Source organism: Mauremys mutica, chromosome 1, assembly GCF_020497125.1.
Source record: "Mauremys mutica isolate MM-2020 ecotype Southern chromosome 1, ASM2049712v1, whole genome shotgun sequence".
Lineage (NCBI taxonomy): Eukaryota > Metazoa > Chordata > Testudines > Geoemydidae > Mauremys > Mauremys mutica.
Window position 1 is genome coordinate 145,126,320 of NC_059072.1, and position 27,574 is coordinate 145,153,893.

At 41.6% G+C, this 27,574-nt stretch overlaps 1 protein-coding gene across 1 annotated transcript in view; it reads left to right on the forward strand.

The window, feature by feature from the left end:
- LOC123348802 (C-type lectin domain family 1 member A-like) overlaps nucleotides 1-27,574 on the forward strand; it is a 95,718-nt gene that overhangs the window by 5,775 nt on the left and 62,369 nt on the right. The window contains 3 exon segments of the mRNA XM_044986480.1: nucleotides 5,006-5,160; nucleotides 14,414-14,532; nucleotides 20,751-20,788. Of these exon segments, the coding sequence (XP_044842415.1) occupies nucleotides 5,006-5,160; nucleotides 14,414-14,532; nucleotides 20,751-20,788 (312 nt within the window).

Below are 27,574 nucleotides of genomic sequence, written 5' to 3' on the forward strand. Positions count from 1 at the left end.
AGCTGGACAACTTTTTTTTAATAGTAAATCAAAGGAGTGTCCAAATTACCCATCAACTTAGATTGAATTCAGTCAAATTAAAAAATAAGGAAAAAATAAAAAATAAAAAAGTTTATTTTTATTTGTTTATACCTGTCCAGAAAGTACAAGAGGACTGGACAAGTATTTCCCAAATTGTTTTGGCAAAAAAAATTAAAATAAAATTCAGGCTAGCTAAACAAAAGGATTTAGGTGCCATTCACAAAAGCAGAGTGATTCACAAAAGCAGAGCATGACTGGGAGAATGGTTACTGTTTAGGTGCTAGGGCCCTCACCTGTGATGATGTAGTTTAAGTCCCTGCTCCAAATATTTTTTAATTATTTATACAAAGTGGAATGGCTTCAACAAAATAGACTAAGAGAAACTCATCCAGGAATAGCCTCTAGCTCACTCCCCTGGGATAGAGGAGATAGAGCTTCATATCAATGCATCGGTGCAGGAAACCCAAATATCCCCTCCAAATGAGTGCCCTACCTGCTGAGGTAAGGATTCTAAGAAGTCCTCCTCCTCTGGCCATTTTCTCAATCTAGTCCTTTAAAAATGTCTGGAAACAAACCATCATGGGATGAAAGAAACATTTTGTTCAACCCCAAACTGACTATTTAGCAATTTATTTTTCCATTGCTTTGATATTTTCTAAATTAACAACATTTCATTTCTAAATGATTTGTTTCATTTTTAAATGTGGTTTCATTTAACATCAAGGGAATAAGAACATAAGAACATAAGAACGGCCGTACCGGGTCAGACCAAAGATCCATCTAGCCCAGTATCTGTCTACCGACAGTGGCCAATGCCAGGTGCACCAGAGGGAGTGAACCTAACAGGCAATGATCAAGTGATCTCTCTCCTGCCATCCATCTCCATCCTCTGACGAACAGAGGCTAGGGACACCATTCTTACCCATCCTGGCTAATAGCCATTTATGGACTTAGCCACCATGAATTTATCCAGTCCCCTTTTAAACATTGTTCTAGTCCTAGCCTTCACAACCTCCTCAGGTAAGGAGTTCCACAAGTTGACTGTGCGCTACGTGAAGAAGAACTTCCTTTTATTTGTTTTAAACCTGCTGCCTATTAATTTCATTTGGTGACCCCTAGTTCTTGTATTATGGGAATAAGTAAATAACTTTTCCTTATCCACTTTCTCAACATCACTCATGATTTTATATACCTCTATCATATCCCCCCCTTAGTCTTCTCTTTTCCAAGCTGAAGAGTCCTAGCCTCTTTAATCTTTCCTCGTATGGGACCCTCTCCAAACCCCTAATCATTTTAGTTGCCCTTTTCTGAACCTTTTCTAGTGCTAGAATATCTTTTTTGAGGTGAGGATACCACATCTGTACACAGTATTCGAGATGTGGGCGTACCATGGATTTATATAAGGGCAATACTATATTCTCAGTCTTATTCTCTATCCCCTTTTTAATGATTCCTAACATTCTGTTTGCTTTTTTGACCGCCTCTGCACACTGCGTGGACATCTTCAGAGAACTATCCACAATGACTCCAAGATCTTTTTCCTGACTCGTTGTAGCTAAATTAGCCCCCATCATATTGTATGTATAGTTGGGGTTATTTTTTCCAATATGCATTACTTTACATTTACCCACATTAAATTTCAACTGTCATTTTGTTGCCCAATCACTTAGTTTTGTGAGATCTTTTTGAAGTTCTTCACAATCTGCTTTGGTCTTAACTATCTTGAGCAGTTTAGTATCATCTGCAAACTTTGACACCTCACTGTTTACCCCTTTCTCCAGATCATTTATGAATAAATTGAATAGGATTGGTCCTAGGACTGACCCTTGGGGAACACCACTAGTTACCCCTCTCCATTCTGAGAATTTACCATTAATTCCTACCCTTTGTTCCCTGTCTTTTAACCAGTTCTCGATCCATGAAAGGACCTTCCCTTTTATCCCGTGACAGCTTAATTTACATAAGAGCCTTTGGTGAGGGACCTTGTCAAAGGCTTTCTGGAAATCTAAGTACACTATGTCCACCGGATCCCCCTTGTCCACATGTTTGTTGACCCCTTCAAAGAACTCTAATAGATTAGTAAGACATGATTTCCCTTTACAGAAACCATGTTGACTACTGCTCAACAGTTTATGTTTTTCTATGTGTCTGACAATTTTATTCTTAACTATTGTTTCAACTAATTTGCCCGGTACCGACGTTAGACTTATGGGTCTGTAATTGCCGGGATCAACTCTAGTGCCCTTTTTAAATATTGGCGTTACATTAGCTAACTTCCAGTCATTGGATACTGAAGCCAATTTAAAGGACAGGTTACAAACCTTAGTTAATAGTTCCGCAGCTTCACATTTGAATTCTTTCAGAACTCTTGGGTGAATGCCATCTGGTCCCGGTGACTTGTTAATGTTGAGTTTATCAATTAATTCCAAAACTTCCTCTAGTGACACTTCAATCTGTGACAGTTCCTCAGATTTGTCACCTACAAAAGCCAGCTCAGGTTTGGGAATCTCCCTAACATCCTCAGCCGTGAAGACTGAAGCAAAGAATCTATTTAGTGTCTCTGCAATGACTTTATTGTCTTTAAGCGCTCCTCTTGTATTTTGATCGTCAAGGGGCCCCACTGGTTGTTTAGCAGGCTTCCTGCTTCTGATGTACTTAAAAAACATTTTGTTATTACTTTTGGAGTTTTTGGCTAGCTGTTCTTTAAACTCCTCTTTGGCTTTTCTTATTACACTCTTGCACTTAAGTTGGCAGTGTTTGTGCTCCTTTCTATTTGCCTCACTAGGATTTGACTTCCACTTTTTAAAGGAAGTCTTTTTATCTCTCACTGCTTCTTTTACATGGTTGTTAAGCCACGGTGGCTCTTTTTTAGATTTTTCAATTTTTTTCAGTTTTTCATTTCAGAGAGAAAATGGAAAGAAAACCAAAACACTTCTGATTGGAAACTTACCATATTTTTTCAGATATTTTTGTTCAGACTCTAATCTAAAAAAAAAATGGTTTGGTTAGCTTTACTCTGTGATGCCCAGTTTGGCTAATTCAGGAGCTTCTAAGGTGAATTCACTCTGGAACCTCAAGGGTGGAGTACAGTTGTTTGCAAAATACTAGAAAAATAAGCAGAGCTGGAAAGATCATCAGAGTCTTTCATTGTGATGTCCAGAATCTTGGAGAGATGGGAAAAGTGATTTATTTCTAACCCTGGCTCTAGTGCCTAAGGCTACCAGTGGTCTGACTCTGGGGAAGAGAGATTGATAATGATTTTATAAATAGATCTTTAAGCACAATGGTTCACCAGTGGAAAACATGAACACATTTTGTTTTCGAAACGGACAATGGAGTTTCATTTTCACCAGCACTAGTTTTGATCATATTGGAAGAGCAAGAAATTTTCACATGCCTCCAGTAATGTCCCCTCTCTCTGAAACTGGAACCTAACACAGAGCATGAATGGGCTTTTCTAATCTAGCAACATTTATGGGAGGAAGGTCTTCAGCAAAGCAGAGGCTACTTTCACAAAGAGAAGGATCTCTGTGGAACAGCCCCTTTGTGAATGTTGACTTAGTGTGTTTTTCCAGAACTGTGCAGAAGGAATAATTGGAACAGTGCTTGGGGGAAGTCAGGTCTGTTTGTGGGTATAGAGAGTTTGGGAGGGCAATTCTGTAAATTGGGTTTCCCCCCTAGGACAGAGTTAAGATGATAGTGTGTAGTCTGTATTGTAGGGTGGTTGCTTTAGTAGTGATGTGTGTTCCTAGGTTGAGAAGTAGAGCAGAGGTTCTCCAACTGTGGTCTTTGGACCACCAGTGGCCTGCGAACTACATTCAGGTGGTCCGCAGAGAGTTCCCTTTAAGGTGCGCGCCTGGGAGGCCACACACAAGAGAATGAAGGGTCACCCACCTAATTAGTGGAGCCTCAGCAAATTTCAAGTGGTCTGCGGGGAAAAAAAAAAGTTTGAGAACCACTGGAGGATATGTCCTGTTAGATATCCTGACTTTTAACCACCTTGCTTTTGTGATTTTGCCTTAAGTATTTTATGTATGGACTATCCTTTAAAGATAGTATAGGAGCAGATTCTCCTTTACACTGCTATGGCAGCCATTTACACTCCCTTTAAAGCACCATTACATTGTCAGAGTGGTCTAAAGGGGCCTTACATAAAGGACATTCATATTCATAATAATGTTATCAATTAAGGTGGAAAAAGACTTGTTCCTGGTAGTTCATACCTTCTTCATCCCCATTCTCATTCTCTGGCCACTGCAGGATTGTTCAATTAAAAAAAAAAGGTGGCCTCTTTGCTGAGTCACAGCAGATTTCAGGGCCTGGTAGGGTCAGTTTTTCCATTGGAAGAGAAATTAATCATGAGGAGTCTGGGTATTCTTAGTGCAATTGGTTTGTTTACACTAGATACACCTGGAACAGAGGTGGTCACAAACAGCATATAGGCAATCCCTGCTTTCAGGAATCTCAGCCCACACATTAAATGTCTGGGTCCCAGGAGGAAACTCTGCCCCACAAATGAACTCTAGTTACAAAGATTAAGGAAAAGAGCAAATTCTCTTGCTGGTTGTAACAGCTCTATAAAAAATAACCTGAATCACAAACCTAACAACAATACAGCGTCTCGTCAGAGACTGCACACTGCTCTCATGCTGAGGAGCAGAACTTGTAAGATATGTGTAGACACAATCTGGTGACTCCTGATATAACAACATTCTCCGCTGCTGGGTTCTACACAGTTTTTACCTTCTCAGCAATGCGAAATCCAGCCCTTCTCAATGGAGATCGTGTCATACTTTAAGAGAACTGAGACTCAGCAGATCATTTCACACAGGCTAGTGATAATATCGGGCTTGGCCCATGGAGGATCAGTGCCATATACATGACAGCTCTGCAACTTCTATGTGCATTCAAGTCAATGGCAGTAGCCCTTGTATTCTGAACTGCTTAGAATGAGAAACAAAGACAATTTCTCTCTCTTTTTTAGGACCAAATTGTACACTCTGCCCTGCAAACTGGCAATGGATGGGAGGTGACACCTGCTTCTACATTTCAAGAGAGAAAAGGTCCTGGAAGCAGAGTCAAGAGTTCTGTTCCTTACAGAATTCCACCCTTCTCATGCTACAGGACAAGGAGAAGCTGGTATGGCTCCTACCCCAACCTCTTCTATTTTATCTGGATGTAAATTTCTCAAAGCCCACCCCACACACAGAAAAAGCAGTTTGGTTACTATAGCTCTGTTGCCTCCTATCTACAGGGTGTGGTACATTGCAGAGCACAGTGCCTTTGTCAGACACTGGATAAATAGCTTGTGGAACTTACCACTATAGGATATTTTTAAAGCAAAGAGTAGATGTGAGTCTCTCAGATCCTGCTGTGGTTATGAACAATGGGTTTTCCACAGAGGGCACTGCCTTCTGGGTGCTTTAAGGAGTAGGGTGATCAGTTCTATGGGGATAACATTTGTCCTGCTCTTCTGGCTGCTAGAGGGGTTCAAGAGCAGGATTTCCACACTTCCACATCAGATGGGCAGAGAGAGAGCAGGATTCACTTCTTCATTTACAATATGGTAAAGTCAACATAAAATGTTAGCAATCTGATCTGGTAGATGTTTACACCATGTAAATGACAACAGAAGGCACAGGACAATTGGGAATTAGGCCCCTATTGTCGGGTCCAGGTCACGGGCAGGCTATGGGCCTGGAGTGAGCTGCTCAATATTGGGGCTGAAGGCCAGAGATCAGTCCGGGACCAGGCCAGCTCAAAAGCGCATGGTCAGATACTGTTACCAGATGGAGTGTGTGAGGTGAGAGTCTATGTCAGGTTGGGCCATGGTCTTTCACTGAGGTCAGCAATCGTCTTAAACTGAAGACAGTAAATCAGGACTGCGAGCCAAGCATAGGTTGAGAGCCAGAAATGTGGGATAAAGACAAGATGCACTGAGGAGCAGCAAGGCGGAATCAACAGCAGAAGTCCACCAAAGATCTGTTATTGCTCAGAAACAGCTGTACTCCTAGCTGCCATATGCAACGCAAGGGATTATTCGGATTAGCTGTCTAAAGCCCTATGTGAGTTGTGCCCTAGCTCCCTGATAGCTAACTTCTTCTGCCATTGATTGTCACAAAGTAATTGAGACCAGCTGAGGAGGTAGAGTTAACCATTGTGTTGTATCACCCAGGCAAGGTACTAACAAGCTTCAACAGGACTTTATTTGTTCAGTGGAAACCTCTTTACCAAGCTGTAGCTGCACCCTCTGTAACTCTCACTCAGCCTCCTCAACTCCTCCCGCATCCTTCCTGTTTCCTGTCCTTTCAGACTCCCAACAGCCAGTGCTCCCAGTTCTAATAATACAAGCAGCATCTAAACACCACATTCCCTGCTCTCTTAAGAAACTTTCCCAAATAAAATAAGCATTGTTCTAACCACAGGCACAAATATGAAACAAGGCACTATACTATTGGCAAAAATATTACACTGAAAACACTGTAGATACTACATATCATAGTCTCTAGTCCAGGCAGGTGGTCGTACAGATCTGACAGGCCATCTCTCAAGCCCCGGTTCCAGTGCAATGTCGTGTTGTGTTGGTTCTACGGTGAAATCATCCAATGCAGACTGGGTGTTGGCATAATTTCCTCTTGGTGCATAGGCAGGTGCAAGATAAGAAGCATTCCATACCCGCCCATCAGAAAGTCGATAGGTGTAAGGTCCCTTCTTCTCTATGATTTTAAGAGGAGCTGTAAATTTATGGTCCCCTTTGCGTAAGATTCCAGGTTTTCATATTCTAATGAAGAAACTACACTCAAACTTTGGTTCCTTAGCATCCCGCCGCTTGTCTGTGAAAGCCTTAGACTTTGCTTGGTTCTGATCAACTGTTTTTCTCACACCATCCTCATTTGGGGCATCAGGTCATGCCTTTAACAATCCAGCAATGTTCAGTTTAGTATTCATCTGTTTCCCATGTAATTACTCTGCGGGTACATTTGCAAGCAATCAGTAGTGAAGGGTATCCACAATCACCCTTCCAGTTTAGCTGTTTGCAAACTCTTTCATAGAATCATAGAATCATAGAATTCAAGATCAGAAGGGACCATTATGATAATCTAGTCTGACCTCCTGCAAGATGCAGGCCACATAAGCCGATCCACCCACTCCTTTAGCAAGCGACCCCTGCCCCATGCTTCGGAGGAAGGCGAAAAACCTCCAGGGCCACTGCCAATCTGCCCTGGAGGAAAATTCCTTCCTGACCCCAAATATGGCGGTCAGCTGAACCCCGAGCATGCGGGCAAGACTCTCCAGCCATACCCTCTGGAAAAAGGTTAAGAATGTATCATTGACCCATTGTACTATTTACCAGTGTGGCACTTAATTGACCTATTGACTAAGCCCGTTATCCTATTATACCATCTCCTCCATAAACTTATCTAGCTTAATCTTAAAGTCATGGAGGTCCTTCGCCCCCACTGTTTCCCTCGGTAGGCTGTTCCAGTATTGCACTCCCCTGATGGTTAGAAACCTTCGTATAATTTCAAGCCTAAATTTCCTGACTGACAATTTATATCCGTTTGTCCTCGTGTCCACATTAGCACTGAGCTGAAATAATTCCTCTCCTTCCCTGGTATTTATCCCTCTGATATATTTAAAGAGTGCAATCATATCTCCTCTTATCCTTCTTTTGGTTAAGGAAAACAAACCGAGCTCCTCAAGTCTCCTTTCATACGACAGGCCTTCCATTCCTCGGATCATTCTAGTGGCCCTTCTTTGTACCTGTTCCAGTTTGAATTCATCCTTCTTAAACATGGGAGACCAAAACTGCACACAATACTCCAAATGAGGTCTCACCAACGCCTTATATAATGGGACTAGCACTTCCTTATCTCTACTAGAAATACCTCGCCTAATGCATCCCAAGACCGCATTAGCTTTTTTAACGGCCACATCACATTGCCTACTCATAGTCATCCTACGATCAACCAGGACTCCTAGGTCCTTCTCCTCCTCCGTTACTTGCAACTGGTGCGTCCCTAGCTTATAACTAAAATTCTTGTTAGTCATCCCTAAATGCATAACCTTACACTTCTCACTATTGAATTTCATCCTGTTACTAATACTCCAGTTTACAAGGTCATCCAAATCTCCCTGGAGGATATCCCGATCCTTTTCCGAATTGGCAATACCTCCCAACTTGGTGTCATCTGCAAACTTTATCAGCCCACTCCTACTCTTGGTTGCCAGGTCAGCAATAAATAGATTGAATAAAATCGGACCCAAAACCGAACCTTGAGGAACTCCACTGGTAACCCCCCTCCAACCCGACAGTTCCCCCTTCAGTACTACCCTCTGCAGTCTCCCCTTTAACCAGCTCCTTATCCACCTCTGGATTTTCATTTCGATCCCCATCTTTTCCAATTTAACAAATAATTCCTCATGTGGTACCGTATCAAACGCCTTACTGAAATCCAGATATATTAGATCCACCGCATTTCCCTTGTCTAAAAAATCTGTTACTTTCTCAAAGAAGGAGATCAGATTGGTTTGGCATGATCTACCTTTTGTAAATCCATGCTGTAATCTATCCCAGTTGCCATCGGCCTCATGCTTCGTAACCACTCTCTCTTTTAAAATTTTTTCCATTACTTTGCATACTACAGATGTTAAACTAACAGGCCTGTAGTTACCCGGGTCACTTTTTTTCCCCTTCTTGAATATAGGAACTACATTAGCTAATCTCCAGTCAAACGGTACAATCCCCGAATTTAGAGATTTATTAAAAATCATTGCTAACGGGCTTGCAATATCACTCGCCAAGTCCCTTAATATTCTAGGATGAAGATTATCCGGGCCCCCTGATTAACTTCCGTTAATCTGTTCAAGTTTGGCTTCCACCTCAGATACCGTAATGTCTACCCCCATATCTTCATTCCCATCAGTCCCTCTATCACTATTCCTTAGCCCTTCATTAGCCTCATTAAAGACCGAGGCAAAATATTCGTTCAGATATTGTGCCATTCCAAGATTATCCCTAATCTCCACTCCGTTTAAAGTTTTAAGCGGTCCCACTTCTTCTTTCTTCGTTTTCTTCCTATTTATATGGCTAAAAAACCTTTTGCTATTGGTTTTAATCCCCTTCGCTAGGTCCATCTCCACCCGTCGCTTTGCCTTTCTCACTGCTTCCCTACACCCTCTGACCTCAATAAGGTAGGTTTCTTTGCTGATCCCTCCCATTTTCCACTCCTGGTACGCTTTCTGTTTTTTCTTAATGACCCTTTCAAACTTCTGTAAAACCGTTTGATTTCCCCATTGGCTTGAGGGTAACATAGGGATGACCTTCTGTGTAAAATGTTCCTCTCTTCTAGAAAAGTTTCAAACTCCAGGGAAATAAATTGACTACCATTATGTGAAACCAATTCTTTGGGTTAGCTTCCCTGCTAAAAACTGAAGAGAGGAACTTAATTACTGTAGCAGAAGAGATTTGCAATGTAAACACTACCTCAGGCCATTTACTGAAGTAGTCTATTAAAGTGATGGCATAACGACAGTCAATTGGAGCAGTATCAAAGGGTCCTACAATGTCAATCGCCACTTTTTCCCATGCAGATTCAGGAAGAGGAACAGGCTGTAATGGAGAGGTACATGTCACTGCTGGCTTATCATGCATTTGGCAAGTGACACAGTATCTTATGAGTAATTCAGTATGAAAGTCCATCCCTGGCCGTAATTTCTGTCATACAGGCATCACTTTATTCTGCCTTTTAACTTTATGCAGAAACCCATAAGCACAGCTGAGTTTCTCCTCAACCTGGTGTTGGGTCCCAGCTGAAACTGGTGTGTGTACTGCAAGAGTGCTTTGCTGAGGAAGATCAATTAATCCATTAACTACCCTGAGATTTAAAGCAGCCAATAAATTTCTGCCAAGGATAGGAGAGCCTTTGTGGACAATGTAGAACTCTGCAGTTACACAGCAATCACCAAAAGTAACTATTGCTGGCAGGCAGCCATGTACTGGAATATGTTTTTTTCAAATAGCACACCAACTGAAATTTGGGTTCAGTAAGAGGCACATCTTTAAAGTAATACAAATAAATAGAATCAGGTAGTATAGATACTGCTGAACCAGTGTCCAACATTAGCTGAATAGAGTGTGATTTGCCTGATGGTATGGCAGAAACATTTACAGTGCACTTTATCTGTTCTGGAATATGTGCAGTAGTGATTTTGTCCACACTCAGCACAGTAACATCTGGTATTGTAAGTAGCACCTGTTGATTGAACTGGCTACTACAACATACTTTAGCAAAATGCCCAATCATTTTGCAATGATTGCACTGTGCTACTTTTGCTGGACATCCTGTGTAGCTTGCAAGATGCTGGGGGGATCCACAGCAAAAGCATGCTTTTACTGTATTTTGCATTTGCTGATTCAGTGTTTTTTTATTAGTTTTCCTCTTGCAGTTGTTTGTCTGCAGCGATAGTGAACTTTTCTGCAAAGGAGTCACAGCCTGGACTGTGCCTCCTGTACCCCTGCTCATTATTTTGGCTTCAGCTGTAGCTGACTCAATCTGAGTAGCAATGGTTATTGCTTTTTCTAATGTAAGTTGTGGTTCTAGAAGTAAGCGTTCTCTTACATGAAGCATGGTTGTTTTCTCAATGAGATGGTCTCTAATCATCTCATCCGGCATATTCCCAAAGTCACAAGTTACAATCAGACTCCCCAGGGAAGCAATATACTGCATTATAGTCTCTCCTCGTTTCTTCTCATGCTGGCGAAATCTGTAGCGATTAGCTACTACATTCACTTTTGGCACAAAAAAATTCTTTAATGCAGTGAGTGCAGTCTCATATTTATCATCTGCAAGGGGAAAAGGGGAAAATATATGCTGCCCTTCTGCTCCAAGGCAGTGGATTAGCAGAGCATGCTTTCTTACTTCAGAAATCTCTGTAGCACTGATTGCAAGCCGATAAGTCTCAAACATATGGATCCAGACAGTAAAAGCAATTGGAGGATCACCTGGGCTTTGCAGAAAGGGTGCAGGTGGGTTCAGAGGCAGAAGATCCATCCTTGTTGCCAAAATGTTGTATCCAGGGCCGGCTCCAGGCACCAGCTTATCAAGCAGGTGCTTGGGGCAGCAACTCCAGAGCGGGGCGGCACTTTCAGCTATTCGGTGGCAATTCAGCAAAGGGTCCCTCACTCCCGCTGGGAGCGAAGGACCTCCCACTGAATTGCCACAGATCGCGATCAAATTTTTTTTTTGGGCTGCTTGGGGCGGCAAAACCCCTGGAGCTGGCCCTGGGTGTATCACCCAGGCAAGATACTAACTAGCTTCAACAGGAAGAAAGTCAAGGAAAGTGTGAGCCCCTTGCTGAATGAGGGAGGGAACCTAGTGACGGAGGATGTGGAGAAAGCTAATGTACTCAATGCTTTTTTTGCCTCTGTCTTCACAGACAAGGTCAGCTCCCAGACAGCTGCACTCTGCAACACGGTATGGGGAGGAGGTGACCAGCTCTCTGTGGAGAAAGAAGTAGTTCGGGACTATTTAGGAAAGCTGGACGAGCACAAGTCCATGGGGCCGGATGCGCTGCATCCGAGGGTGCTAAAGGAGTTGGCCGATGAGATTGCAGAACCATTGGCCATTATCTTTGAAAAATCATGGCGATCGGGGGAGGTCCCGGACGACTGGAAAAAAGCTAATGTAGTGCCCATCTTTAAAAAAGGGAAGAAGGAAGATCCAGGGAACTACAGGCCAGTCAGTCTCACCTCAGTCCCTGGAAAAATCATGGAACGGGTCCTCAAGGAATCAATCCTGAACCACTTAAAGGAGGGGAAAGTGATCAGGAACAGTCAGCATGGATTCACCAAGGGCAAGTCATGCCTGACTAACCTAATTGCCTTCTATGATGAGATAACCGGCTCTGTGGATGAGGGGAAGCAGTGGATGTGCTATTTCTGGACTTTAGCAAAGCTTTTGATACAGTCTCCCACAGTATTCTTGCCAGCAAGTTAAAGAAGTATGGGCTGGATGAATGGACGGTAAGGTGGATAGAAAACTGGCTAGATGGTCGGGCTCAACGGGTAGTGATCAATGGTTCCATGTCTAATTGGCAGCCGGTATCAAGTGGAGTGCCCCAAGGTTGGTGCTGGGGCCGGTTTTATTCAATATCTTCATTAACGATCTGGAGGATGGTGTGGACTGCACCCTTAGCAAGTTTGCAGATGACACTAAACTGGGAGGAGTGGTTGATACGCTGGAGGGTAGGGATAGGATACAGAGGGACCTAGACAAATTAGAGGTTTGAGCCAAAAGAAATCTGATGAGGTTCAACAAGGACAAGTGCAGAGTCCTGCACTTAGGACGGAAGAATCCCATGCACTGTTACAGACTAGGGACCGAATGGCTGGGCAGCAGTTCTGCAGAAAAGGACCTAGGGGTTACGGTGGATGAAAAGCTGAATATGAGTCAACAGTGTGCCCTTGTTGCCAAGAAGGCTAATGGCATTTTGGGTTGAATAAGTAGGGGCATTTCCAGCAGATAGAGGGATGTGATCATTCCCCTCTACTCAGCACTGGTGAGGCCTCATTTGGAGTACTGTGTCCAGTTTTGGGCCCCACACTACAAGAAGGATGTGGATAAATTGGAGAGAGTCCAGCGGAGGGCAACAAAAATGATTAGGGGGCTGGAGCACATGACTTATGAGGAGAGGCTGAGGGAACTGGGATTGTTTAGTCTGCAGAAGAGAATAATGAGGGGGGATTTGATAGCTGCTTTCAACTACCTGAAAGGGTGTTCCAAAGAGGATCGATCTAGACTGTTCTCAGTGGTAGAAGATGACAGAACAAGGAGTAATGGTCTCAAGTTGCAGAGGGGGAGGTTTAGGTTGAACATTAGGAAAAACTTTTTCACTAGTAGGGTGGTGAAGAACTGGAATGGGTTACCTAGGGAGGTAGTGGAATCTCCTTCCTTAGAGGTTTTTAAGGTCAGGCTTGACAAAGCCCTGGCTGGGATGATTTAGTTGGGTTTGGTCCTGCTTTGAGCAGGGGGTTGGACTAGATGACCTCCTGAGGTCCCTTCCAACCCTGAGATTCTATGATTCTATGAGGACTTTATTTTTACAGTGGAAACCTCTTTACCAAGCTGCAGTTGCACCTTCTGTAACCCTCACTCAGCCTCCTCAACTTCTCCCCGTTTCCTTTCCTTTCAGACTCCCAACAGCCAGTGCTCCCAGTTTTAATAATACAAGCAGCATCTAAACACCACACATTGCTAAATTCACATGTCTGGGGATGGAGAGGCAGGGCATTCTAGTGGAGGAACCTGGAGTATAGAATTCACTTCCTGTGCTGCTACAAGAAAGCCATCATTTGTGGATCTTTAGGGCATCGGACTGATCCCATACCTTTCTTTAGGGTGTTGCTTATTGGAATTGGAGTTAAGTTGTTTGGTCAGAAGTTTATAATTGAATTGGGCATAGAGTTCTATTGTTTAAAAGTCAGATGTTCTACTAACTGGAGCACATGAATTCAGAAACTTTGTATGGGAAGCATTTTCTAAATTATAAAATAAAGAAATCCACCTTGCATTGGCGGGTGGACAAGGTAGCAGCTTTTCTAACTAATTTCTGGGGTTTTATGAAACTAGAATAATATTTATCTTCAGTATTTCTTGTCAGTTTTCCCAATTATTATATATTGTATCATACGTCACAATCTGTCATATTTCTAAAAGATTAAGACAAGAGTTCATAGAAATAGTCCATCCTTGCATTTAGCTTGAATATTCTTTTATCCCGAGATTACCAAAGGCATTTAGGCCCACATATTTAAAGGTATTTAGCTGCTTACATGCTCAATTTTGTAATGCTTAACTGATTAGGAAACTATATCTCATTTTCAAACAGATTTAGGCTCCAAAGTGCCCAAGTCACTTTTGAAAATGAGGTTTAGGCTCCTAAATTAGTTAGGTGTTGCAAAGCTGAGCATAGTTATGCCTAAATATCTTTTAAAATGTGGCTGTTAGGGCAGATTTGTAAAGGTGTTTATGCACCTAAAGATGCAGATAGGTGCCTGAGTGCCTTAGAAAATCTCAGTAGGAGTCTGTCTCCCATTGATTTTAATGGGTGATAGGCACTTTAGAAAATCCCACTAGGTGCCTATCTGCATAAATACTTTTTAAAAATCTGACTCCTTGTGCTTCAGTCGTGACTTTTTTATCTATCCTGCAACATTTCAATAATCTGAGACACTTGAACAGTCCTGTAATACAAATCATATCCTCATATCAGGAAGGGTGGATGCCATACCTCTGGCTGGGAATTCTCTCCCATCACTGATGTATATTAGTGTTTTTGTCTGAATGGTAAGAATTGGAGTTCTTTATTTAATGTTATGATTTCCTCACAGAACCATGTACCTCCAAGAGAAACTAGAGACTATTACTGGATTGGATTATCATGTAAATCTAAAGGGAACACCTGGCATTGGGAGGATGGCTCAGCTTTTTCAGCACAGAGAACTGATTGGTAATGAATATTTAGGGCCTGATTGTGGCCCATTCTCAGGACCCCTGCAGGACAGAAGCATAGGGTGCCCCCTTACTCTCCTGTGCTGCCTACCTGTGTTCTGACAGAGACGCACAGGGGCAATAACAGCCTTTGTGAGCTGCTAATCTCCATTCTGCACAGGGCAGGGAGGGAGTGGGCAAACAAGGCTGGAGATTTGGCACTGGCCCTGCAGAGCACTGGCTGGCACAGATGAGCTGGCAGGGTGGGGACAGTAATCCGAACCAGTTGCAGGGCAGGTGTGCATTATGTACCCCCAGGGAAACTGGTGAATGCACTAGGGTCCTGAATATATGCATAGAATGCAAATGTCAGGACACCATGAAATGATGCTTCATTTTCTAGGATGAAGTTCTGTGTGCTACACACCCTTAATTACTAGTCATTTTTTAAAGAGAACATTGTTTGTTCTGGGTTTCCAACCTTTTTCTGAAGGAGCTTTTTGCAGACAGAGACCTCCCCAGTGCCCAGCTACAGGCCACCCTCCTTTTCCAGCAGCAGCACACACAATGAACACTAGCTTCTGTAGTAGCTCACTCACTATGCTCTCACCCTATTCTTAAAGGGGCAGGTTCCCATTTCTCTTATGATATAAGGGGGGGGGGGGAGGAATAGCTCGAGTGGTTTGAGCATTGGCCTGCTAAACCCAGGTCTGTGAGTTCAATCCCTGAAGGGGCCATTTAGGGATGGAGGAATCAGGGATAGGTAATAATTGGAGATATACCAATCTCCTACAACTGGAAGGGACCTTGAAAGGTTATCAAGGCCAGCCCCCTGCCTTCACTAGCAGGACCAATTTTTGTCCCAGATCCCTAAGTGGCCCCCTCAAGGATTGAACTCACAACCCAAGGTTTAGCAGGCCAATGCTCAAAGCTATCCCAAGCAGGGGGTTAGACTAGGTGACCTCCTGAGGTCCCTTCTGATTCTATGTCACCATTAACACAGATCTATACAATAATGAACAAATATTCAAAATTACTAAACACAAACAACATTAATCTATTTCAGGGACCCCAGATGTGGACACTATCATTGTGTATGCCTATATGACAGGAAATTTGTTAAAGGCAACTGCTCACAGGCACACTTATGGATCTGTGAGAAAGCAGCTGTCCAGCTGAGGTAAAGAAACATCACCAGAAGGAATACTGGCTCCATCAGTATGACAGGACATATGCTCATTGTATTCTGTTTTCATGTGAGGTTTTTATCCTTTTTTCAGAATTTTCAGAGTGGGGATTGAAATCTGCATTCTATTATATGCTACACCAGAACTTCTTGTTTCTTCCCCCCCCACCCGGGTTCAGTTATGATATCAAGACAATAACTGGAAAGTCTTAGGAAGTCACTTGCAGAAATAAGCTACTGTTAGCATCAAAATACCACTGCCATGCACCAGAGAGAATACAAAATCCATCAGTGCAGTTCTGAAATGTGTAACAGATGCCAGATTGAAACTGGGAACTTCAGGCATAGCATGGAACCAGAGAAACTGGAGATAAAATTTGTTGAGTTACTTCTTGTGATCAGGACCCTGGGGCATAATTCTCCTGAATAGGAGATCCACCAGAGCTTTTTCTAGCTTTAAATATTGTAATTGTGTCGACCTAGCTCTGTAGTGTAAGCTAGGCCTTTATCCTGTTTCTCCTTGGTGATTTTACTCATCTGATACTTGTACAAAGTTTCTTCTATTTAAGACAGACAGCTTGTTATTGTAAGAAACATTAGAAACAAAAAGACATTCTTTACAAAGAGTAAATAAAACCATTAAAAATATTGCCACAGGAAATCAGAATCATATACTGTGGCTGGATTTCAAAATGTCCTGGATTATTTCATGCTCATAATAACCTTTGCAATTTTACACATCAAAATAAGGATAACAACTAGATTGCTGTGATGTGCTCCACTTGGGACAACACTTGAAGACTACTCAAACTTAAGATAGTGCAGACTGCAGCTGCCTGATTACTTAGTTGTGTTCCTTTATTATACATATATATTACTGTCGTTGTGGTGCCTGGAAGGTCACATTGAGAATACTTATTCAGGGCAAACAGCAAGGAATAGGGCAGACAATCCCCTAAACTGGTGGTTTATTCTATAATTAGATTCAGCAAGCTAGTAACAAAACAGCTTCTATGATACCACATTGGAGAAGTCAAATACAATCCCCTTTAAGCAATCCAACCTTTGGCTCTTATCTAGACAGCCAATGCTAATATAGGAGTTATTGAAAACCATATTCACTGTAATTAAAGTTCTACCAATCCTAAAAGACCACTGATTTAACCCAAATACACCCTTACAGCCAATCCTTATTAACTAAATCTAAGATTTATTAATAAAAGAGAGTTATATATGGTTAAGAGATCAATATACATACAAATGTGTGTAAAGTCCTTAGGTCAGTTTCATAACGGAGATGACGAGACTGCTGATTTGTAAAAGTCTTTCTGGAATCAATTTAAAAGGTTACAGTCCAATAAGCAGTTCAGATGTAGAGTTTGTTCAAGTTCTTCCATGAGAATTCCAGGGTAAATCTGGAGACCTCAGTCTTGTGTCTTAGACCTTCCCTGTCAAAATTTAAGCAGACCTGAGATAAAAAAGGATCAGGCTTGAAGCTTTCTTTATCTCTGAAGCAACCTGGGTGCTGACAGGTAATCCCACCATGTGGGCTTTGATGAAAGCAAGTCAACAGTTTGATCTCTATTCAATGGGTCCTTTCTCAGACAATACATTAAGCAATAACTATTCAAATTACTAAAACAGTTCATTATATCAGATAATTAAGCTGAAGACAATGTAAGTAATGTTATTATGTTCTATAGCATCTTGCATCTGATTTTTGAGTCAATAGAATACAGTAATGAATCATTAAGAGACAGGAATAAGATTTTAGCATCTACAAGCTAATTAGATCGCATGGGTAAACTTCTAACAAGATATACCGGTAGGTAAACACAGACAAATACACTTAGTTTCTAGTCTTGATTCTCTAGTAATACAGCAAACATGTTAAAGATTTGACACTTCTTAATATGGCTTTGATAACTATCATCATTTTAATACCTCCTGTTAAGTTGTTCTGGTCACACACCAGTTGACCAGTCTTTTAGTGTTACAATTACACCTTGTGCACCAGAGACTGCACCATCCTCCATGAATTTGAAAATGCAAGTATCTATTTAAAATTATACATTTGATTTGGTTTGTAGATGTGCCTTGATATTTGGACAGGTGACTTTTACCAAGTGAAAGTAAACATTATTTTTCCTTTAGATTTGTAACTTTGTATAAAGCTACAATATCCTGATTGAGGGTGTTATAGAAGTAAAAACATTTGAGAATGAAGCAGCCTCTCCAAACCCCTGTATGATGTGAATGGTTCAGATGGGGCATGGGTAAATAAGATGGAATCATATAGGGCTTTTCCAACTTCACAATGTGTGGTTCTATGAAACTACAAAAATATATATCACTTCACATTTCCTGTCACTTTCCCAAACAAAATACATATTTGTGTCAGATATACCAGAATCATATTTCAAAATGGTGTCTCTAAACTTTCTCGTATAGCACTTAATAGTCCTATAAGCATAAGAGCAGGACTATCTCACATATATCACAATGGGTGAACAACACCCTGTACTGTGGTACTCATCTTCTTTCAATGGTGTCATCGGTGATTCTGAACCTACAGACTTATCACTAAGAAGTGGGGGTTCTATTAAAGTGTCCTCATAGGAATATCTCTGTCTGTATAATAGCAGATAAAATGTATTGGACTGGCTGTTCCTGGGAGGAAAACACAAAAATATTGGTACATTTTTTATAATTTAGGGCTAAGATTAACAATGGATGCCTAAAGTTGGGCTAAATGCATATTTAGGGCATGGGTAGGTACCACATGCATCAGACACAAGCATCCTCACATAGCTCCTCCTGTTTGAAAAATCATGCCACAGTTGCCCCATGAAAATGTACACTCCAATTCAATCTTCTTCCCTTTATCCATTCCTTATCCTGAGCCATGGGAAAATACACATCTCTTATAGAAGAAGACTAGGGTTGGAAGGGACCTCAGGAAATCATCTAGTTCAACCCCCTGCTCAAAGCAGGACCAACCCCAACTAAATCATTCCATCCAGGGCTCTTCGTTAACAAGCTATCTACGCCAGTCTTTCAAGTTCCCTGGCAACAGTTGTGGAGGGGAGTGCTGTGGAGGATGTTAATGGTAAGTCTGGGATGAGTGCCGTGTGCTGCCATCCAAGCAATCAGATCCCAATTCCTTGCTCCCAGTCTCTCACTGCTTTTACGTCTATCTCTACCTAGAAATGCTGTGCAGCTGTATCCAGTGATCTAGAAGTTGGTGCCTCCACTGCCATGTGGGTATCCCACCTTAGATTCCATCCTTCAGTTTTTCACCACTCCATGGGGCTGAAGCACAGAAGTTACACAGAGAATTAACAGAAAACTCTTTCTTAAAAGTTTCCTAATAATATCCACTGAACTTGGGAGTAGGTCAGGATAAAACAGTTTATTTTAGATAGGCGCTCGCAAATCTTAAGTTGCCATTGAATTCTGATCCTTTATTTGCCTTAGAGAAAAGCAGACAGATACATAAAGGGGAAAAGAGAAAGCTTCTGTCTCCGAGTTCCTGGTTGGCTACTGGAAGACTACAGGGACTGCTAGGGCCGTTGGGCCATTTAGACACTCCTTGACCTCATCTGCAATTCCCTGGCCCAGGAAAACATCTGACTGGGTTATCCTGATTCTCATCATATTTTAGAGAGCAAATTTCCCATGGATCATGTTACTTCTGTATTATTTATGGCTTGCTAAATCAGTCACAGAAAAGTGCTATACTGGCTGGCTAAGCCAGGCTCTTAGGAGACAGAAGATAAAAAACCAGAAAGGCAGAAAACAGAAGGAGGTTGGGACTGAAATTGCACATGATGACAGGAAACATTAGGAACATGTGAGGCACATCTCTGGAATTGCTCAGGACACAGTAATGGAGATAGTCAATGTGTCTGGTTCCATATCACTCAAAATCAGGGACGAAGCCGTAAGGGATGGTAAATCCGTGGATTCAAAGAGCTCTACCTGTTACCTTTCACTTGTTTAAGTGCCTACAGATGCAGATAAGCAGCCAGTATGATTTTAAAAGTGCCTAGCTCCCACTAAAATCAATGGCAGATAGGTGTCTAAGCATTATTTAAATCCCACTGTCTATCTGCAACTTTTAGGTTCCTAAATATATTTGAAAATCTGTCCCCTGGTGCTAGAACAGTGACTCTTAAATCTGTCCTGCAACATAGCAATAATCTGAGACACTTGAACAGTCCTGTCATACAAGTCAGGGCTATTTCATCAAAATCAGGTTGTCATTCGCTGGAATGGGTGGATGTCATTGTCTGGAAGCTCTCCTGTCACTGATTTACATTAGTTTTTGGTTTTTTAGCTTATACAAATTATGAAAGATAAGAACTTGGTTTCTTTTTGGAAATAATGTTGTGATTACTGGATTGGTTTGTGTACATCTGAAAGGGAGGATGGCTCAGCTCTTTTGACACAGAGAGCAGGTTGGGTCCTAAGCAGGGCTGGCTCCAGGCACCAGCCCAGCAAGCAGGTGCTAGGGGCGGCCAAGGGGAAGGGGCAGCACGTCTGACTCTTCAGTGGCAATTCGGCAGCGGGTCCCTCAGTCCCTCTCGGAGGGAAGCACCTGCCGCCAAATTGCTGCCGAAGAAGAAAGCGGCGTGGTGGAGCTGCCACCGATCGCGGCTTTTTTTTTTTTCCCCTGCCACATGGGGTGGCAAAAACCTTAGAGCCAGTCCTGGTCCTAAATACTGTATTCAAAACTTACCAGTAGTTGTCTGTCCTGTGTGCTTGCACAAAGGAGAAGCATATGATACCCACTTACTCTCCTGTGTTGTCTGCATTGTGACTACAAGCACAGGGACCATCCTGTGTGGATCAGGAGGGAGTGTACAAGCAGTAGGGGAGCATTAGCATTGGCCCTGGCCCTGCAGAGCACTGGCTGGCACAGCTGAGCTGGTATGCAGGGAAAAGTAATCTGAACCAGTTGTAGCGTAGGTGAAACTGGTAAATATACAGTGCCCCGAATACATGCAGAGTGCCAACGCCAGGACATAATGAAATGCTTTATTTTCTAGGATTGACTTGTATGCATCGTATAACTGTGGCTACTTATGTGGAATTAAAATTATTATTAATAACAAAGGCTGTCGATTAATCACAGTTAATTCGTGATTATCTCAAAAATTAATCGTGATTAAAAAAATTAATCACATTTTAATCACACTGTTAAACAGTAGAATACCAATTGAAATTTATTAAATATTTTAGATGCTTTTCTACATTTTCAAATAGATTGATTTCAATTTACAACACAAAATACAAAGTGCACAGTGCTCATTTTATATTATTTTTATTACAAATATTTGCACTGTAAAAATGATAAACAAAAGAAATAGTATTTTTCAATTCACCTCACACAAGTACTGTAGTGCAATCTCTTTATTGTGAAAGTGCAACTTACAAATGTTGATTTTTTTTGTTACATAACTGCACTCAAAAACAAAACAATATAAAACTTTAGAGTCTACAAGTCCATTCAGTCCTACTTCTTGTTCTGCCCCAATCCCTAAGACAAAGACACTTGTTTACATTTATGCGAGATAATGCTGTCCACTTCTTAATTATAATGCCACCTGAAAGTTAGAACAGGTGTTTACATGGCACTTTTGTAGTCGGCATTGCAAGGTATTTACGTGGCAGATAGCCTAAACGTTCCTATGCCCCTTCATGCTTTGGCCACCATTCTAGAGGACATGCTTCCATGCTGATGATGCTCATTAAAAAAAACTAATTGGTTAATTAAATTTGTGACTGAAATCCTTGGGAGAGAATTATATATATATATATAGAGAGAGAGAACATACTATCTCATAGAGCTGGAAGGGACCCTGAAAGGTCATTGAGTCCAGGCCTCTGCCTTCACTAGACAGGGCCAAGGATTGATTTTTGTCCCAGATCCCTAAGTGGTCCCCTCTAGGATTGAGCTTCTACCTCTGGGTTTAGTAAGCCAATGCTCAAACCACTGAGCTATCCCTCATCCCCCAATTCTATGTCTCCTGCTCTGTGTTCTACCCACATTCTGCCATATATTTCATGTTATAGCAGTCTCAGATGTTGACCCAGCATGTTGGGTTTTTTTAACACTTTCACTGCAGATTTGACAAAATTCAAAGAAGGTACTAATGTGAGATTTCTAAAGATGGCTACAGCACTCAACTCAACGTTTAAGAATCTGAAGTGCCTTCTAAAATCTGAGAGGGATAACGTGTGGAGCATGTTTTCAGAAGTCTTAAAAGAGCAACACTTGAATGCGGAAGCTACAGAACCTGAACCACCAAAAAAGAAAATCAACCTTCTGCTGGTTTCAGAGTAGCAGCCGTGTTAGTCTGTATCCATAAAGAGAACAGGAGTACTTGTGGCACCTTAGAGACTAACAAATTTATTTGAGCATAAGCTTTCGTAGGCTACAGCCCACTTCATTGGATGCTGATGCTTCACCTTATCCTGGTGGCATCTGACTCAGATGATGAAAATGAACATGTGTCGGTCCGCATTGCTTTGTGTGTTATCGATCAGAACCCATCAGCAGCATGGACACATGCCCTCTGGAATGGTGGTTGAAGCATGAAGGGACATATGAATCTTTAGCACATCTGGCATGAAAATATCTTGAAACACCGGCTACAACAATGCCATGAGAATACCTATTTTCACTTTCAAGTGACATTGTGAACAAGAAGCGGGCAGCATTGTCTCCTACACATGTTAAAAAAACTTGTTCATCTGAGCAATTGGCTGAACAAGAAGTAGAACTGAGTGGACTTGTAGACTCTAGAGTTTGATGTAGTTTTATTTTTGAATGCAGTTATTTTTTTGTGCATAATTCTACATTTGTAAGTTCAACTTTCATGATAAATAGATTGCATTTATATACTTGCATTAAGTGAATTGAAAAATACTATTTTTTTATTTTACAGTGCAAATATTTATAATAAAAATAAATATAAAGTGAGCACTCTACACTTCACATTCTGTATTGTAATTAAAATGAATATATTTGAAAATGTGGAAAACATCCAAAATATTTAAATAAATGGTATTCTGTTATATTTTAATGGCGTGTTTAATTGCAATTAATTTTTTTAATCTCACATTTAAGCACAATTATTGTTTTAATCGCTTGACAGCCCTATTAATAACTACTGCACGGAGAAGCACTTCTCGATCTGTGAGAAAGCAGCTGTTGAGCTAAGGTACAGCAACATCACCAAAAGGCACATTAGTGCTTTCAGTATGAAATTACATACACTCAGTATTTTGTTTGGGGGGGTTTCAGACTTCTCAAAGTAGGGGTTCCAACTGGCATTCCATTAGACACTAAGCCAGAACTTATTGTGTCTTGATTTTCACAACTGAAACCTGAGAAAAAGAAACACTAACTGGAAAGAATCTTAGAACGTACCTTGGAAAAATAAGCTACTGTGAGCATCAAGTTGAAGTTCTACTGCCATGCACTAGACATAACACATAACACACAAAATTTATCAGTCCAATTCTGAAGTGTGTAACAGATGTCAAATTGAAACTTGGAGCTTCAGCTGTATCATAGAACCAAAGAAATAAAAAGAGATAAAAAGACCCGTTAGGACACATTTTGTGACCAGAAGCCCAGGTCATAATGCTGCTGTACATTCTCTAGGGCCTGGATGTAAAACAGGTGTTTGGCATGGCAATGCTAAGTGTCACACTGTCTAACTTTTAAGTGCTTAGAAAAATCACTGAGATTCACAAAGTCTGAGATAGACACCTAGGCTAATATACACTCACAAAAGGCAGCATGATAGGCAGGGAGCCATCTAAGCTAGCCAAAGGGAGATGCTGAATAGAGGTATATTCAAGTCCTGCCCTTCTCACAGAGATAGGCACCTAAATCTAGGCTGCAGGGAGGTGCCTAGCCCTGCTACCTATTCTCATCTGGAAACTCTCTTTAGGGTTAGGCACTTATGCTGTTTTTGCAAGAAATGCAGGGAATGGTTGAATTCTCTTGTAACTTTTAGCCCAGTGGTTAGTTACTCATTTGGGATGAGGGAGAGCCCAATTCAAGTCCCCCCTCCATCTAAGCGGGAGATGGGGTATTAAAAGGGGTCTGCCATCTCTCAGGTGAATGCCCTATTTACCAGTCTATGGGATATTCTGATATGGGGCTCCCTCATTCTCTCCTGTTGACGCTGTCCCACTGTGGATAAATAATGAGTCATTGGAGCAGGGGAACTGTATCCTGGGTCTCCCATATCCTGGGTCAATGCCCTCTCTCTCAAAGAGTCATTTGCACCAGAGAGCATGCACAACCATGAGAATGGCTCTAGTCTGGTGGTTAGTGCTCTCACCTAGGATGTGGGACATTCAGGTGGAGGACAAACAGGAGTCTTTTATACCCAGGATGAGTATCCTAACCTGTTAGAGTTGCCAATTCTGGTTGGCAAATTCCTGGCGGTTTCATCACATGACATAATCTTTAATTAAAGATTAATCTTTAATTCCTGGAGACTCCAGCCAATCCTGGAGGGTTGGCAACCCTAGAATCAGTGGGCTAAAAGTCATTAGGGAGGTCCTCCTCCTCTCATTTTAAGGACATAAGAGGAGAACAGCCATATTGGGTCAGACCAATGGTCCATCTACCCCAGGATCCTGTCTCTGACAGTGGCCCATAGCAGAGCATCAGAGGGCGTGAACCAAACAAATTGGAGTGATCCACCCCAACTTCCCCTCCCAGCTTCTGGAAATCAGAGGCTTAGGGTCACCCCAAGCATGGGGTTGCATCCCTGGCCATCTTAGCTAATAGCCATTAATGGCCTATCCACCATGAAATTATCTAGTTATTTTTTTAATGCAGCTATACTTTTGGCCATCACAACATCCCCTGGCAAAAACAGTTTAATTGTGGGTTGTGTGAAAAAGGACTTCCTCTTGTTTGTATTAAACCTGCTGCCTATTAATGTCATCGGGTGACCCCTGGTTTTTTGAATTGTGTGAAGGGATAAGCATTTCACCATTCACTTTTCCTACACCATTAATGATTTTGTAGACCTCCATCATATCCCCTCATAGTCATCTCTTTTACTAAGCTGAACAGCCTTAAACTTTTTAGTCTCTCCTCATATGAAAGCCATTCTGTACCCTTGATTATCTTTGTTACCCTTCTCTAAATCATTTCCACTATATCCTTTTTTGAGATGGGGCAACAGAACTAGGATTAGGGCACACAAAAGGATTAGGGCATACGCATTACACCTATTCTGTGGAGAGGGCTGAATTCCATTTTTAATTGTGGTCCATGAATCAGTGTATACATTTAGGACTTCAAACACCCCTCAATCCATAGGGGAGCTCCCACTGATGTCATCTGTAAAGCTGTAGAGCTGGGCAAGAATTTTTTGATTAAACTTTTTTTGTCAGCAAATGTCAATACTGAAACTTTTTGCAAGAAAAAAAATCAGATTTTGACAAATCTTTCATTGGAAGGGATCTCGGGTCTAGAATGGAATATCTGGTCAAAACCAGGGGGTAGGAAGTCTGGGAAGCTTGATCCCTGAGGCTAGCCAACAGCCCAGAGGTTGCTGATACTCAGCTGGTATATGAGAGCCCTAGGTTTCAAATTCCCACTGTGATTCAAGGTACAAGAGGGTACAAGTACATCTTGAAAAAGGGTGAGAATGATAAAGGCAAACATCCCCAGTTGATGTACTGATATTGCAACATAACAGAATCTTCTGAGGCCCTCACTGAGTCAGGTCTCTCAGGTCTCCATTAAAATGATCTTTGACTATAGGTGAAGCAAAACAAAGAAGGTCCCTCCCATTTTGTCTTGTATAAAATTCTGTATGATGGTGTTGTGACATCTCATTTCCTGTGATCCTACCAGGAAAACAGGCTTGCAGCAATCAGATGAGAAGTACGCTTCGTATATCCAACATCTGTTTCCAATTAAAAGACATAACTTACTTATGTGGTCTGACCACATAAAGCCAGTTTCTGTTCAATAAATACAGATATTTTCAGCCTGCTGGTGACAGTTATGTCTGGGCTGTTATGTCTGCTCAGATGTTGATTCCGTCCACCTATCTTAGTTCCTCTTTTTTTCTATTTCATTCTGAACAATGTGATTCTACTGGAGAAAAATGTTATTGTTCCCTTCTGTCACCAGAAAGAAACAAATTATATGTTTATACTGAATCAGTAATGGTACTATATTGGCTTTGTAACACATGGTTAGTTCCCTTAGGGAGAGTCTGCTTTGACAAGCCCCACTACTTGTGCATATTGAGCATCAGAACTGCTCATCTGAGGGACAAAAATAAGTTTATATGAATTTTTACAGCTGTTTGCCCTGCAGAAAGAAGGAGCTATCCCCTATGTGCATCATCAGTAGAACTGCTGAGTTCCAGTAAGTTACTATTGTGAAGTTCATGGGGTTGCCCAGATCTGTCTGAGTCTTTCAGTATAACACAGAGTGAGGAGGGGCACTTTGGATCCATTCATTGAGGAAACATCTTATGGCACTGGGGTGTTTTTCATAAAAGTTTGGATTCTGGTTCCACTGAAGCCAGCCAGCTCTGCAGCAGGCTGAACTTTGTGAGAGAAACCTACTTTATTAGATAGGAAAGTTAACTTATTATAATAAGCACATGCCCTAGTTCGCATTGTATGATTTTGTTTTTTATTGTAACCATTTGTTTCCATCACTCTCTTTTGTGTGTAGTTGAATGTCTCTGCTTTCTTAAATAAACCTTCTTTTGTTTTATTATAAATGTAGTTTACAGGAGAGGTGGTTTAAGTAAAACTGGTAAATTGGGGTACAATGCTCCTTTGGGGATAGAGGATCTGGGATTTCTGAGTAGCCAGTGTCAGGGGCTGGAGAAGAATTCAAAGGGACTCGGGGAATGGGGTGCACCCATTGTTAACCTGACAAGCAAAGTCAGGGCTGGCATTGCCCAGTGAAGAGTGCTTGGGTGGCTGAAAGGCTGGTGGTGTCAGGAGCTAACACCCAGCCATCACAGGCAACTTGGGCCAGGCTACCATTCGCTGGAGCTAACAAGATGGCTCTCTGTCCTGAGTACCCTGAGAACTCTCTCTCTCTCTCTCTCTCTCTCTCTCACACACACACACACACACACAAACACACACACACTGTGGTCCATAGATCAGTGTTTAAATGTAGTACTCAAAACCCCCGTCAGTCCAAAATGGAGTGCCCAGTGGTGCCATTTGGAGTTTTACACAAAGATCAAGGATAGAATTTGGCCTCTACAAATTAACTAAGCATATTATTAATTATTATTATTACTATTACTATTCTTTCATTTTCTCAATGCCTAATTGTCACATTCAGAATCACTTAGTAGTAAATTATACTCCCCTTTAAGATCATGGCAATTTCTGCCTATCACTTCTCTTCCTTTTCCAGCCTCCTTACTCTGTTCTCTCTCTTTCTTTTCTGTCTCCTCCTATCTTATGTATTTCCCTATCTTGAACAACTCTCAATTTTCACTCTTGTGGGCTTCATTCTTATCTACTGTCTCATTCCATCTAAAAGGAAAATATTAATTCTCGTATTTATAATGTCATCAATAGGCTCATGGTTATTGTCCTTAATAAGTCTAATGGGGATGTGATGGAATTGAAAACTCACAGTGACCACTTTATGCTCTCTGCAAACTCTGTAAAACACTGCTTCAATTGATACTTGGTGGTTCAGATTTTCAAGTGTTTCCTTGCAAAACTTGGGACTGGAAACCTAATTTTAAAAATAAAAAAAGTTTAGACTCTGCAGAATCTGAATATACCACAAGGATCACAAAAATGCATCCAGTGCCATTGGGCCAGTTCCAATCCACAGGCC